At 40.1% G+C, this 15,420-nt stretch overlaps 2 protein-coding genes across 3 annotated transcripts; one reads left to right on the top strand and one right to left on the bottom strand.

The window, feature by feature from the left end:
• Positions 1 to 759: 759 nt before the first annotated feature.
• Positions 760 to 5,690, bottom strand: LOC129731983 (chromatin assembly factor 1 subunit A-A). The gene is made up of 5 exons (XM_055692423.1): positions 5,465 to 5,690; positions 3,189 to 5,388; positions 2,968 to 3,134; positions 1,978 to 2,903; positions 760 to 1,694 (listed from the first exon to the last, which is right to left on the bottom strand). The coding sequence occupies exons 1-5, from the start codon at positions 5,546 to 5,548 to the stop codon at positions 1,208 to 1,210; spliced, it is 3,864 nt and encodes a 1,287-aa protein (XP_055548398.1). The 5' UTR covers positions 5,549 to 5,690; the 3' UTR covers positions 760 to 1,207.
• A 6,580-nt stretch (positions 5,691 to 12,270) lies between these two features.
• LOC129731987 (dual specificity mitogen-activated protein kinase kinase dSOR1) lies at positions 12,271 to 14,870 on the top strand. Of its 2 annotated transcripts, XM_055692429.1 has the most exons (5): positions 12,271 to 12,360; positions 12,419 to 12,506; positions 12,568 to 13,381; positions 13,445 to 13,777; positions 13,842 to 14,870. In XM_055692429.1, the coding sequence occupies exons 3-5, from the start codon at positions 12,614 to 12,616 to the stop codon at positions 13,953 to 13,955; spliced, it is 1,215 nt and encodes a 404-aa protein (XP_055548404.1). In that variant the 5' UTR covers positions 12,271 to 12,360; positions 12,419 to 12,506; positions 12,568 to 12,613; the 3' UTR covers positions 13,956 to 14,870. The 2 variants fall into 2 exon arrangements, with proteins under 2 accessions (XP_055548404.1, XP_055548403.1); XM_055692428.1 differs by having other exon boundaries at positions 12,288 to 12,506.
• The last annotated feature ends 550 nt before the right edge of the window (positions 14,871 to 15,420 follow it).

The raw sequence follows: 15,420 nt of genomic DNA, 5'->3' as shown, positions 1-15,420 counted from the left end.
TTAATTTTATTGCTTCAGAAGCGAACAACACTTGATTTTTTCCATTAGACTCGGTGCCGGGACCAAGAAGGGCGCAGACGGTGAACGGCAAAAACAGAACAAACTGACAGAGCGAAAGTGAAAGGTGATTAGTATGCTGCAGCAGGCGGGACCTTTTCCCGTTTCGGTGTGTGATAATTAATGAATCGGAATAAATTAAATGTCAAATGTTTTATTCTCTGTCATTAAGGTCGTCCAGCTCGGAACGGTTGCTCGCTCGGACTTCCAGCTGATAAAGTAATTTTGATCATTGCGAATTGATGATGCTGTGGTCGTACACCACTTCGCTTGTTCTAAGCTGGACATTCCAAGCATATTGGGCCGGTGATCCAGTGGAGGAGGAGGAGGGAAAAACAATCGTGCAAGGCGTTCATTGACATGTTGTCCAAATGTTTGCACTCCAGTTCGTGGTGCCACTTGAGAACACATCCAGCCGAAAAGAATCAACCCACAATGAAAGAGCGTCATTGTCATTCGTTCCTTCATGTTTTCAATTTTCGCGGCCGAGTCTGATAATCTGTGAGTCTTGGCTTTGAATTTTTTACTGATATCTGATTACCATCAGTCTCCTTTGAAATGATAGTTTGAGACTCACAACGGTCAACACAAAGAAGATTGGATGACAAATATTTTAATCGTATTATTCGTTGAAACATAAACCGTTTCAGAAGTCATCGTTACCAAAGATGCATAATAAATGCACATTGTTCAGTTGCAGTTAAATAGTATATAATGTAAAATTTATTGAAGTTTATTCAACTCTTTTTTTATGTCCGCTCAGACCATCTCTTTCGGTAATTTACATTTCCCATTCGATTACAAAAGTTTCAAACCGATTTGCTAGGTAAGATAACCACACCGCTTATTGTTTGGATATTCATCACTTCTGGTTGTGTGCATTTGCGGGGATTCGGAACGCAAACTGCGTGACGTGCTTGACATATCGGGAAAAGCAGATGAGAGAAAAACAGCGAAAAAAGGCGCACTAGCAACTATTATATTAAAGAGATATACGCGACTACAAACTAGGTACAGTAAAAATAGCTTTTGCGAATAACATAATATTGTTGAAAAGAACCTGTGGTGCGGTTTTTCACGCAATTTCTGGCTCTGGCTGCTAATAGATACGACGGAATTTAATAAATTACAGATATTTTTGCAGTTGTTTTCAATCATCTAGCACTATAACTTCATCCGCGCCGTTACTGCTAGGAGGATCAACCTCCATCGGTTCCACAGGCTTCCTTTTGCTGCCGCCTCCTTTCCCCAGAAACTGACTGATAAGATTGTTTTTTAACGATTCGTTTATCGGCTGCCCCTTCGGAACGGACATCAATAATTGGATGCGCTTTTTCGGTTGTTGCACCGCCGCTGCTACCGGGGACTTTCCGTTTGCTTTCGCGATTCCCTTGGCTGCAGTGGGTGAGTTAGTAGCCACCTTTGGAGAAGCTTTAGAGTTGCTTTTAGTGGCAGCAACGACTGGTTTCGTGCGGGGACTGTTATTGCTGGAGGACGTCGTCGATGGTTCGCCGCTTTTCCGGTTCTTGCCAAATTGCTTTCGCTTGTCATCGTCCGAGAGTTTCTTCGTGAACTTGGTGATACTGGCGGCGGGAGTTTTCGGCTTTGTGACAGAAGTAGGTACCGCCGGTGGCAGACTGAAATGATAGACAAAAATGAGATCAATACTAATGCTAGCATTTATGTGAATCATTTCCATTTCATCTCGTATGGCTTTTCATCTTAAATCAACATCAAAACGATTCAAATTTTCAAAGTTTTATCAACATCGACAATTTAAATGAAGATAAGTACTGACCAAGAAAAAGATAGTGAATACTTTACACATTTCGAGTATTTTGTCTCAATGCAGTCTGCATAAGCTGTCTTAACTTGGTTCTTTACCCTACATAGTATTCCTCGTATTACTAAGCCACTTACCGTTCTTTCTTCTCCTTCTCTTCTGACGATTCCTTCTTCGGTGGTGTTTTCTCTTCCTTCTCTACACCTTTTGGATCCTCCGTCTCCGTCTTACGTTCCTTCTTTTCCTTCTTGCTCTTAGCAATAGGTTTCAGGATAAACTCCCATTCGGTTGGAATTGAAATATCCGTCAGTTGATATTTTTTCAGCACCTCCTTGTGAACATACCAGCACATCTTGTTCTGCATTGGACCCTCGTCTGGGCAAGGTCTCCAAGAGCAAATTTCCACCATCTTGGTCCGTATGCTTTCGGGAGCGAATAGCGGCACGCCGAATTCTCCCTCATCCCTTCGCTTGGCCCAATATGCTTGGAACTCCTTAACCAAAAACTGTTTATTGTGTGCGCAACCGTGAACCAATTGTATCAGTTCTTTCACCCCTTCATCCACCAGCTTGACTTTTTTTATTCGAAATTCTACTGATTCCTTTTCCTTGCTGGGTGAGGATTGATTAGAATCCGGATCGGTTTTCTGAACGGTAAACGAAATTGGCTCTTCCGGATCGAACAACATCGCTCGCGCTTTCAAAATGTCCCAGATCACGACAGAACACTCCGGACGGTCATCGCTTCCGGTTGGATTCTCCCAGATGCAACCAATCAAGCGGGGCTTAATTTTTTCGGTCTTCTTTTTCATTTCGGCGGCAAACTCCAGCTGTAAAATTTTAAGCTTGGCTTTCTGTGTTTCAGGGCTATTATCGTCCAGTACATCGTCTTCCGCTTGCATTTCCTCGTCACTAAGATGCCCATGGGGCACAAAGAAATCGTTATCCACTTCGTAATCCTCCTCTGGATCGACATCCTTCTCGTCGTCGCTGCCATGCAGCGATTCTCCGGGCTCTTCCTCTTCCCACTCGTCATCGGAGTCTACTTCGTAGTCGAAAAATTTCTGTCCAAAATATAGTCATTTCATTGTTCGATTTCATGATAAATTGCTAATCTATTTCACTTACCGTATCCTGAGCGAACGGACGGCGGGCCTGAATTTTGGCACTTCGCTTACGCCATGTTCCCAGATAGGGTGGCCGACGGTTTTCCTCAAACAAAAAGTATTTAGCACGATATCGCTTAGCGGGCGCCGCAGCCGGATCCACCTCGATTTGGTGGCAAACGGTGTCGTCTGCAAGTGACAAAGGTTGTCAAAGAATACAAGCTTATACTGCCAACCACTTACCAATAACTATTACGTCATCCTCTTCCTGTTCGTCATCCTGCGCTATCCAGGTTCTCTCACTTTTACCAGCCCTGTAACCCGTGTTCTTCAGCTGAGCTAAATAGAGCTTCTTACGATCAGTGACAACTTCAGCATCGTTTCCATTTCCATCGTTAGACTTTTTCAATATTTCATCCAGCAATTTTTTCCGCTCTTCTCCTAGCGAACAGCGACACAACGGAGCCAGCCGCATGTCACCTTTTACGCAGAAGGGCATAAAAATATGCTGCTTTGGGATCGCCTCACCTTCTCCAAGCTGCTGCTGATCCATCGAATTCTCGTCTTCCGACTGTTTACCTTCTCGGCCATTGGTTTTCTTCACGAAAAAACTCTGAAACGCTTGAGCCGTCTTCTGTTTACGCTTCTCTTCAGCTTCCTTCTCCTCTTCTTTCTTGCGTCGTTCTTCCTCTTTCTGCTCGTCCCTTTTACGTTTTTCTTCATTTTTTGCTTCCAGTTCTGCCAGCCGTTTCTTTTCCTTCTCTTCCCGTTCTTTGCGCTTCTGCTCTTCCTTCTCTTCTCGTTCCTTCTTCTTCTGTTCTTCCTTCTCCTCTCTTTCTTTTTTCTTCAAACGCTCTTGCTCTTCGCGTTCACGCTGACGGGCATCTTTCTCCTCTTGTTTCTTGCGCTTTTTCTCTTCCAACTCCTGCTGCTTGAGTGCTTGCTTTCGCTCTGCCTCGGCACGACGCGCAAGCTGCTTTGGCGTGAGCTTTTTCTTCTGCTCTTCAGCTGATAACAGCATGCGTTCCTTGGTATTAGGGGTGCATAACATATAGGCATTCTCTTCGTCGTCAGCCATATTCCCATCGGACGATTCTTCAAGACAGATGCTGATAATGGCACTACTATTAGCGGCCGTCTTGGTTTCGCCTGGTGGTTCACCGTCCGTTTCCATTGGTCCATTGTCTTGCGAAGAAACTTTTTCTGGTGTTTTCTGATTAATCTCGGCTGCTGGTTCTTTTTCCGTCGATGTATCATCTTTTTTCACAGCAGTTACAGCCTCATCAGATGATGCAGCTTTAGTGGCATCGACCTTAGCGAAAAATTTATCCAACGCTCCCCGGGTCTGTTTCTTGTCCGAGTCGTCTGTCGGAGCTTTTGTCGCTTTAGGCGATTCTTCCTTCTTGGAAGCATTTTTCTTAACTGAAGTTGTTTTACTTGAAGACTCTGTTGAGATCTGTTTCTTGTCTAATTCGTCTGTCGGAGCTTTTGTCGTTTTGGGCGATTCTTCCTTTTTGGAAGCATTTTTCTTAACTGAAGTAGTTTTACTTGAAGACTTTGATTTCTGCGGGGGTAACTCAACAGATTCGGACTCTTTTGGCTGAGCTTTTTCGGGAGTTTTTGATTTTTTTACACGCGAAGATCTGCCCCGGCGAAGATTGACCACTTCATTTTGCTTTGCTTCCTTCTTCGGCTCTTCGGTTTCTTTTTTTTCCTCTATCATTGCCTCATCGACGATTACGTCAGGAATTATTTCCTTTATTTCCGGTTTGGAGACTTGCTGCTCTTGACTTTTCTCATCTTTCGACACGGGTTCGACGTGGTCTGCCGTGTCTTCAGGAGGCTCAACCTCCTTACCCTTGTCCTTCATCTTATCGATGGACTCTTCAGCCTCCTTATCGTCATCCATCCCCCCATCGGACAAATCACTATCATCAACAATAATGGTTGGCTTCTGTTCAACTGATTTTTTCTCCTCTCCCAATTTAGGCTTAGTTTCCTTTTTCTGCTTTTTCTTTTCCTTATGTACCTTCTTTTTAGCGGGTCCCTCTTCCTTTCCAACCTTATCGTCTTTTTTGTCCTTTTTCTTGTTACTCAAAGGAAATTTTATCATAATCTTATCATTTGTCTTAGCAGTCTCACCACATTCTTCGTCCACCGGTGCTTCATTCCGCTTGGCGGTACTAGGTGATTCTACCTTCACGATGACAAGCTTTTTATCCTCTTTACAAACATCTACAATATCGGCACTGTTGCTCTCATCATCCAAAACAACTACCTCCGGTACACCGACATGGTCCTTGACATTTTCCTTCACTTCTGAAATGCGACCGATTTTTGCTGCCCGTGTTCCACCGTCAATAACAGCCGGATCAACCGAGGGTTTGCGCTTGCGAGATTCTCCGATGGTCGGCCCTGGAGATGCCGGTGAACCAGGGAGAACCTGATAATTACACGACAGACAATAGATAATTTCTAATATAAAATTATTTACTTCTTCTAACTTTTTTAATACTCACTTGAAAAGGCAAACGACTTTGTTTCAATTTTTTCCCATCAGCAGACGGTGACTGTTTGCTGTCACTTATCACCGATTCCATCATTACGAGTCCCCGATCGTTAGTAATCCAGGAACGATTACTTTCTGCTTCTTCTACCTCTGCTGCTTCTTGCCTGTTATCGTTCTGTTTCTTATTTTTCTTTTGCAATTGGCACAGGAAAATTTCTACTATATCTATCACAGCTGCTTGAGGCCTTTTTCACAGGTCCACAAGAATTAAAAACTCAAAATTCACCCGAATCCAACACATTTACGCACCCGAAGGTTACCAGTTTCTATCACCGAACACCCTTCGCACTTGATAGCGTACAGTTTCGGTGGAAATTCGTGCGAAATTTCCCTTGATTTTGCTGAAGTTTTTCACCATTCACAAACTACGTGTTTTCAGGCCACCGAACTCGCACTTTTCTCGTTTGACACATTCAAAAAGAGCGCGGTTTCCAAAATAAACACCTTCAGGAATGAACCATAGGCGTGACGCACGCATGAACACGTTATTGTGTTACGATCTGAGCCGGGCGTTACGTGCGTCATCTCTTGTTAGTTTATAGAACAGTGGTTCCTAACCGAGGATCGCGGCCTTGGTAAATTTGATTAAAATTATTTCTCACAATTGGGATGTTTAGCTATATCGGTTTTTTATATTATTTGAAAGAGCTGCATTTTCTAAGCAAAACGTGATTTTCAAAAATTTTCTATCGTTGTCCTTAAATTTTGAAATCACGAATTAAAACTGCTCGAAATCTACTCGAAATTGCTACAATGACAGTTCGCCCACATAAATCATAAATCCCGTGTTGCTCAGAAAATTATATTCTTTTTGGCTAATATATAAAAATCAGAAATCCGTGAATAGCTAACCAACCCAATTCAACTAATGTTGGTATCAGAAGAATGATGTCAGGGTGAATATATTGCGAAATTTTTCCCAACTTAGACTCAAGTGATTTTAATTTCGTACTGTTTCAATTTCGCACTTGACTTCGAGCAGGGACACCAAATGCATTTAGCTTCATTCGTCTCATACTTGGTATTTATTGGTATTAATTCTGCAGATACTAATTTCACTTTTAAAACTCGCCGTCGTGCCTTCGGGAGCTTTTTCTACTTAACCGCGACTTTTGAGGGAATACTAATTATGAAATTTTGGATTTTCCTTCTAAAAGTCATAGGTGCAGGTGTAGATTTGGCATCACTGCATTTTGTGGACTAGCTAGAGTGCTTCCTGCTTCAGTAAAAAAAAAACCGAAACTGGAATACTGGAACAAGGACATGATTCGGAATATATGCTTGCTAAGCGAGTAGCGGCAAGTAGTTTTGGGTGTCGTTTTTTGAATTTCGTGAAGGATCATAAAGGGTAACACACCGTACACCGTTGAATCAGCACTCCGCTGCTTTTCAACTATCGAAGGACTGTCCCCCATGTATTGAATATCTAAAAAACGTTTTATTTATTCAAGTAGCTATTTCAAAAGTTCGAATTGTAAATAAAAAACTAAGCTAGAAATAGTAGTGCTTTTGATTAAAGTGTTCATGATAGATTCCACACACTGTTTGTAGTCTCGCGTAGCTGTCAAAGTCGGTTTTGCAGGTCGGTCAATTTCGTATCAAAAGTCTAAACAATAACGAAAACTACAATAACGTTTTGAACTAATAAACATGATTTCTACTTCCTGATATCCATTTGTGAGATTTTTTACACAAAGTTGAAAACCTTCAAGGATTTGTTTCAATACCGGTTTTATTTTTTTAGCTTTGAGATTCTTTTAGTTTGTTTTAAGATATCAGAGAAAAAAGCAATACTATTTTATCATTGAAACCAGTTGGAAGCTGAAATTTAATTTTTTCTTACTTTTTGATACAACCTAGCCTTGAACATGTATAAAAAAATTGGAAAATTAATAAATGCTAGAATTGAAATATTATTTGATTCTGAAGGAAATATAACTTGTTTCTTTCATTAAACTTTTCTTTGTTTGATTTGGAAGTCGAATGAGAACACAAAAAATTTTATATTCTGTCCTCGCCTATTCAAAATCTCCTATCGAATGGTCAAAGCTCGTATGGTGTGGTGTAGCAACGAGAGCAGAAAAAACGGAAGAACAAAAGAAAGCAGATGACACAACAACTACGCGAATATAACCAAACGACCAATCCTGGGTTGCATGAGATAAGATTTCTTTTTCATGGACAAGACGTGCACGTTGTTTTAGACGATTACAAACCTGCCGACTATTTCAAGCCGAGTAACCAGAAATAATTTCCATGCATTCCATATTGACGCGAAAAATCGGTTAAATCATGAAATCGATTGAATCATGGAATTTAAAAAGCACCGATTATCTAAATCACCTAACATTGGACATGCACTAGGAAGCATAGTAAAAAATATACAGGGGATAGTTAAAATAAGTAGGATAGGCAAAATTTTGATGAAATTCGAAATGCTATAGCTTTGCTTAATGTTATTCGATTTTAATAATTCGAACACCATTGAACTGCAAAACTTTTGAAGTTTCATTTTCTGACCTCAGATCTGAACTAGGTCACCGGATATAGGAAATATTCCTGAGTTCCAGTAGGCATGTCGAACCTGCTAGTTTTTGGATGGATTTGATGGGTGATGGGTTACCTGATAAAAATGCTTATTTGCATCAATGGCATAGATGACAAAATCATTTCTGAAGCGAATGGTTCATCAAGATCTGGAATCGGCCAAGAACTCATCGAGAAATGGCTATTTTTCATCTGGAAGTCCTCAGAGGAACCTTTCGTCGGGGACATTTAAGTTTTTGCACCAAATATAGCGTGTTACACCTCTATCTTCAGGATTTTTTATCAGGAATCTTTTAAAAGACATATATCTGAATATAGGCTGCATTGGCCACTTCCGGAACAACCTGGATGCCCCGAAGGAACCCGTAGTGGGAGAATTTACATTTCAGCATCAAAATATAGCATGTGATACCTCTATCTTCAGGATTTTTCATCAGGCATCATCCAAAAGACATATTTTTTGAATACAGATTACGTTGGTCACTCCCGGAACGATCCGGATGCCCCGGAGGAACCCGAAATGGGGACATTTACAGTTCTGCATCAAATAAAGCGTGCGCATAGAACTGCAAGATTTTTCAAGATTTTTCATCAGGGTTCCTCCGGGGTATTTAGATTGTGCTGGTAGTGGCCAATGCAGTCTGAATTCAAATATATGTCTTTCCTGCGAAAAAAAAATATTCTGACTATGTGTATCAAAACCACACAGTCGGCGTTTTTTAGATCGAATAAGAATGATAAGCTGTTAGACAATCGAGTGTAGCTAGGGCCTTTTATGAAATTCCCAAGGTTTTGACTATTCTGGACTAGTTAGCTACAGTGGCCATAACAATACTGGATGCATAAGCTGCATAACTTTTAGAAATAAAACTGTTCCTTCACTGTTACGAATATTGGCTTCCAAATAGGTAATTATTTTTTGTTGAATCATTTTGAGCGTGGGACCAAACTTCATTTTATTTTTCAAATCGATATCTGTAAGGGTCATTCCATGCTTATCCTTTGTGATTGAGTATTAGATCATGAAGGTCCTCTTTACAGATAGTGAATTCACCTATAAAATAACATTGTAAGGAATTTATAAATACTTTCTTTATTTTATATAAAATTACCAATTTGCAAGTTTTCATAGCCTTCAGTAAGCGCGGATCTCCGTCAGACGCGTTTGATATCACAGTTATTCCATGTTGACGAAGTAAGCTCTCTGTATAATTTCAGCGATTTAATACGTCTGTTGCATCGAATTTACTATCCGAACAAGCATGATATAGAACAAACGGTGCGCCTTTTTCAACAAGCGGTAACGCAATTTGAACATAAGCAAAATGTCCAACAGGATACTTGTGAATATAGTCCATTATTGCATGCGGAGAGCTTGCAGCAAACATATCAGCCGTAGGAAGGCCATTAGAACTTAAAGAAGACACTAATCCCCGTATGCTGTCGGTGGTGTAATCATACTCAATATCTGAAGTAATTTTAGTAGCGTCTTCACAGAATGATACGATTAATGGATAGCCGTTGCTTTTAAAATATGCCCTGAGGCCGTCTACATTGATAAAACCTTCTGAAATATCGATCGTATCTTTTCTCAAGTGCCGCTGGATGCTTTTAATAGTCATAGAGGACATATTTTTAGCAATATATCTATAGTGTGCATTCCCAGCAGTTAAAAAATCATATGCACATACGTCCTTCTCTGCATCAGTATATCGTCTTGCATGTGGATTTTCTTCTCGTGTTCTAGTATGAATATTGGTTAATATTTGCAACACAGGAGAGTTGTCGTGACCTGTCATGAAAATTTTATTATTATTGAATTGTCGTATAAGTTTTACAGATTCTATTCACTTGAATCGGGTATTATGTTGTTAAGTTGATTATGTTCTAATGTCAGTTCTAAATTATGAACATCAGGATTGGAAATAGTTTCACCTAATTTGTTTGTCGACTTTTCCAAAGCTTGTTTTTCGGTATCACCTTCAGTGTAGTCTCCAATATCTGCAGAATATTCCCGTTGGTCATATATTTCTGTCAGTTCGAAACTGTAGGAATCCGCAAAACTATCGAAAACAGTTTCAAACGAATTAGCGGTGTGTTGTACGGTTGGATTAGAGCTTTCCATAGAGTCTTCAGAATAGTCGAGGGTTTCGATTGTATCAAGTTCCGCCCTATTTGGCATATCCAAAGGATCCCTACTGAACATTTGTTGCATATCTTCTTGCTTGTTGTGAATTTTAGGAACGGCATGTTCGTTATTCTCGTCAAACCACAGTTGATATTCTGATCTTTGTTCTTGGATTTCAAAAGCTGTTTGAAATTCATGTTGTTTGGAATTGACAGTGCTGCTGGTTGTATCACCTTGCCCGAGAGTATTGCGATCTTCCTGGTCGAAATTCGTATTTCTCTTTTGATGAATTTTCTCATTCATTGATTTTAAATGTCTTTTGAAGTGCGTGAGTAAATTGTGTACAGGCCAGCTCCGCGTAGGGTCTCGTACTAGTTTAAGCTCCTTAGCAGCAGTTTTTGAACAGTGGCTGCAGATAACGTATGTTACCCATGCAATAATTTTCCCTCCTTTATCACGTTCGAAGCGAACACCAATGTCATCCATAGACTCGAAGATATGACGAATTCGTGAGTCTTCTGAAGAAAACCATGTTAAAAATATATTTAAGGATTTTAGTTTACTCCATTGCAAATTTTCGCTTAATCCGTGCGATTAGAGCGCCTTTGTGATCGTTTACATTTTCCGACGAAAATATTCTTGTTTCCTCGATCGGATTCAGAATGTATTTCTCAATGCCGTTCTTTTTGACAGCAGAGATAATAGAGCCTAAAACGATTTTATCCCCGACAGTAAAAGTAAATTGTTCGGGAGTCTCGGCATAGTCTCGAAAAAAGTCCCGCATACATTTTGTAGGATCTTTAGTTATTTCATGTCGAACACGCAATGCTCCACGATTTCGCATCTCTTTTTCAATATTAAAAATATCAGTCATAGTCATATCTCCAAGGCTTTTACTCCCAGATGGACCTTCTAAATTTGAAATGATTTCAAAAGGCGGTAAAATAAGGCCAATATCCTGCCGCATGTCTCCAAAAAAACTTCTGAAGGAAAAGGTGTAGCCTCGGGTGTAGATAAACAATTTCTATGCAAACAATTATATTTACAATCAGAGCATTTTGTGAAATTTCACTAGTAGTACTAGTAGACATATTGCAATTGAATATTGAATATTCAATTTTAACGAAACAGAAAAACTTATAAAAACCCAAATTCTATTCAGCAAATCTATCCAAACAAATCGATGATGAAGTCAAATTTACGCCATTTTTGAAAACTGTCAGTTTCAAGATCAATAAGAATCTGGTTTGAATCCAAGCACAGGTATTCATATAAGTTAATAATATCAAGTGAAGTTAATATTATTATATCGGAAATTATATTGTTATTCGACTGTCCTGCCCCGAGATCCCGAGGCTCTATATATCACAGAACACATATGCATCTCAAGAATCATACATAAGACACATACTTGAATGACGTGGCATTTTTTCATGGTTTTCAAAGATTCATGATTTTCAAAGACAACATCAGACAACAGCTTCGCCATTTTGATTTCTGTGTATTTTCGCACGGAGAGTTCACGCGATACTTCATTCTGTTTGACGTTGCCAAGTTGAAGTAGATATTACGTGATAAAACATAGTATGCATGTGATTTTCACGTAGATGTTTTGTTTGTCACATAAATCATGCAAAATAACAGAAAATGAATAAGTACAGGAAATTTCACGCAACAATAACGTGAAAAATATTTTGAGTGTATGTTTAAGTGTTGCCATCTATTGGCAAAATACGACATTTCTTTTTCCCCAACCCAATATTTAAAATGTTAACATGAAACGACCTAATTCCAAACAGGCTTCATGTCCATTTGTTGAAGCATATGACAAACCAAAAACACAACAACTTTGTATGCATAAGACAATAAAATCACATGAAATCTGCCACCGGTTGTACTAGCGGGTCCACTATTAAACAATTTACTCCATTTTAGGTTTCGTCATATTTTCATTACATTTTTCAAAGCAATTTTATTTTCATTTAATTTTCAAAGTGTAATCTTTAGCGAAAAGCGTTACACATGTTACTTTTTCTTTGTTAACATTATAATTGTTTCCAACCAATTGGGAACACTGCTATCCGAGGAATCTGTCATAACAAATGCAAGCGAGTAGAGAGACAAAAAGTGAACTGTCGAAAAAATAAATTTCCAGTCAAAACAGGGAAAAAGTGTGTAAATTACCATATTTTCTAGAAAATTTACTTCTAAGTTGAAAGTCCTTTTCAGTTAGCTTATTAAAAACCGTCAGCGTGAAGAAATTAGCCCGGTCTGTAGTGCTTTGTCATTTATTTTGTTCGAGTTAGGTTCTATCAAGGTGATTTTTTTCTTGTCCTAATTCACAATTAAAAGTATATGCATGGAGGATCGTTTTGCAGGAATACCATTCCCTGTAGGGATTACCCGGTAGATTGCAGCCATTCAATGAGTAAGATGACAAAGAACAAGCTTAATCTCACACTACCGCCGGGCTCGGTGGATGTTCCGGCCGGTCAGCAAACAACCCCCACACCATCCTTCAAGACGCCGTCTGGTACGGAGTATGTCATTGGAAAGCATAATCTACTCGGGAAGCCGAAAAATAGCATCGATGCGCTTACCGAGACGCTGGAAGAACTGGAGATTGATGAAAATGCCCGCAAAAGAATAAAGGTCTTTCTCAGTCAGAAGGAGAAAATCGGTGAACTGAGCGATGAGGATCTGGAGAAGCTTGGCGAGTTGGGTTCTGGAAATGGTGGAGTGGTGATGAAGGTTCGGCACATTCCAACACAGCTGATTATGGCTCGCAAATTGATCCACCTGGAGGTCAAACCGGCCATCAAGAAGCAGATCATCCGAGAGCTGAAAGTTCTGCACGATTGCAATTTCCCCCACATTGTCGGCTTCTATGGAGCCTTCTACAGTGACGGGGAAATCAGTATCTGTATGGAGTACATGGATGGGGGCTCGCTGGATTTAATTCTGAAACGAGCGGGACGTATACCGGAACCGATCCTGGCGAAAATTACCTGCGCTGTACTGAAAGGGTTGAGTTATTTGCGTGACAAGCACGCCATCATGCACCGGGATGTTAAGCCGAGCAATATTCTGGTGAACAGCAGCGGGGAAATTAAGATCTGTGATTTTGGGGTTTCGGGTCAGCTGATTGATTCGATGGCCAATTCCTTCGTCGGTACTAGAAGCTACATGTCGGTTAGTGTTTTATGTTTAAAGTAAACTGTTCAAATGGTTATTTAATGAAGCCTATTTTTCTAGCCGGAGCGTCTGCAAGGTACGCACTATTCCGTGCAGTCGGACATCTGGTCGTTGGGGCTTTCTCTGGTAGAAATGGCCATCGGGATGTATCCGATTCCTCCACCAGATGCGAAAATGTTGGACTATATCTTTCAGGAGAAGGGCGATGACAGTTCTCCCGGACAGAACATTATCGAACCGAAACCGATGGCCATCTTCGAACTGTTGGATTATATTGTGAACGAACCGCCCCCGAAACTAGAGCATCACTCGTTCACGGATCGCTTTAAGGATTTCGTGGATCGATGTTTGAAAAAGAATCCGGAAGAGCGCGCCGATTTGAAAACGCTAATAGTGAGTAATTGTGGGGGGTTAGACTAACCAGGGAACGAGTTTCAAATGTTTAATGTTTTTCTAGAATCACGACTGGATTAAAACTATCGAACAGGAAGACGTCGACATCGCTGGATGGGTGTGCAAAACGATGGACTTGCTTCCTTCTACACCGAAACGGAACGCGTCACCTAACTAAAAAGCGCATATAGATTTCCACATCGATCGATTCACACGGTTAATTGGGCAAGTGCCTAACAACAAAGTTTATTATGGATGTGCAACAGCCCTTCTAGTTCGGCATGTAGATTAAGCCAGGGACTTCCATGGGAAATTTCCGTATAGTCCCCAAATTTTACAATTACATTTTCTCTAGTATGTAGAAATTACAAGCAAAATCAGCATATTCATTATACACTGATCTGTGAAGCTGTTAGGAGTGTGAACGGTTGAAAATGAGATTTTGTCGAGTTATTTCGTGTTACTCGATTGATAGTTTCTGTTCGTGTCTACAGTGTAGATTTTTTTTATCATTTGAGATGGTTGAACAGTGTTTTATTAATTCATAAGGTTTATGTTTGGATACATCCTGCGTTGCAACTTCGAGTTATTCGTTCGTTTTAATCCGGTAATGAGTAACAAGAGCGTAAATGAGTACAACTTAGCTATTGCCATAGGCAACGGAAATACAAACTGAATCGGTGCGAAAGATACGAAATGAGATATCTAACAGCAAAACGAATCAATAAAAAAAACAAACAAGTAACAACGCATTCCGCATCTAATAACCTAACTAGGCAATATCGTGAGACAGACTCACACTGTTCGTGAGCTGAGTGGAAGCAAGAGAAACTCTGCACTCAACCTAAACTGCTCTCCAAGGAGATTTGCACACTTCGTGGATATAAACCTTTAAGCCCCTCTCTCGTAGTTTAGAACAGCAATATGATATTGATGAACATGATAAAGATTACATTGCAAATGCCGTTGATCACCGTTGCGGCACCGGTTTTGCAACCGATCAACAAAAACCAACAACAGTGCGGTGCAATCCAACCAGAGATTTGTGCGTCCCGTGTATTATTAAAGCATTTTAAACCAGGCCGGTTGCGTCTCTACTTCATGCTGGGAAAGAAACTTCTGTGATTTTGTTGAGTGTTGGGTGTTGAGTTGAGTTTCTACGATAAAAACCATGGCTAGTGAGCTCATCCAAGTGACTGTGAAAATCGCTCAGAGACCCCAAAGTCCGTCCCAGAGAGTATCAATACACTTCAAATTAATTAAAATCGAATCACGTCGCAAATTACATCAGGAATTATTAAACTGCCAGGTTTTTTACAATTTCCATTTAAGTTTTATAACCAATTTTTGATAAATTTATTAATTTCGAGGAAGATCTCAAACATCCCCCACATTTTTGATATTTTTGTTATATTTTTCGAAGTGGTATACTACGGATTTACGTGTTTGCAACAATGTACCTTACCAAGAGCCGTTTCGTAATACGCTGAACTTTTTCACTTATTTGGTTACATCATGAAACATCTATTCTGTTTCCGCTGCTGGGATTTTTTCTACTGTATAATACAACACTGGTGTGAACTGAATTGCATGGTGCTCAATCCAATCAAGTGCTAGTTGTTGATTTCTTTCACTAAGACGAA

This window comes from Wyeomyia smithii, chromosome 3 (genome assembly GCF_029784165.1).
Source record: "Wyeomyia smithii strain HCP4-BCI-WySm-NY-G18 chromosome 3, ASM2978416v1, whole genome shotgun sequence".
Lineage (NCBI taxonomy): Eukaryota > Metazoa > Arthropoda > Insecta > Diptera > Culicidae > Wyeomyia > Wyeomyia smithii.
Note: the sequence above shows the minus strand (reverse complement) of the source record. Positions and strands in the feature narration are given on the sequence as shown.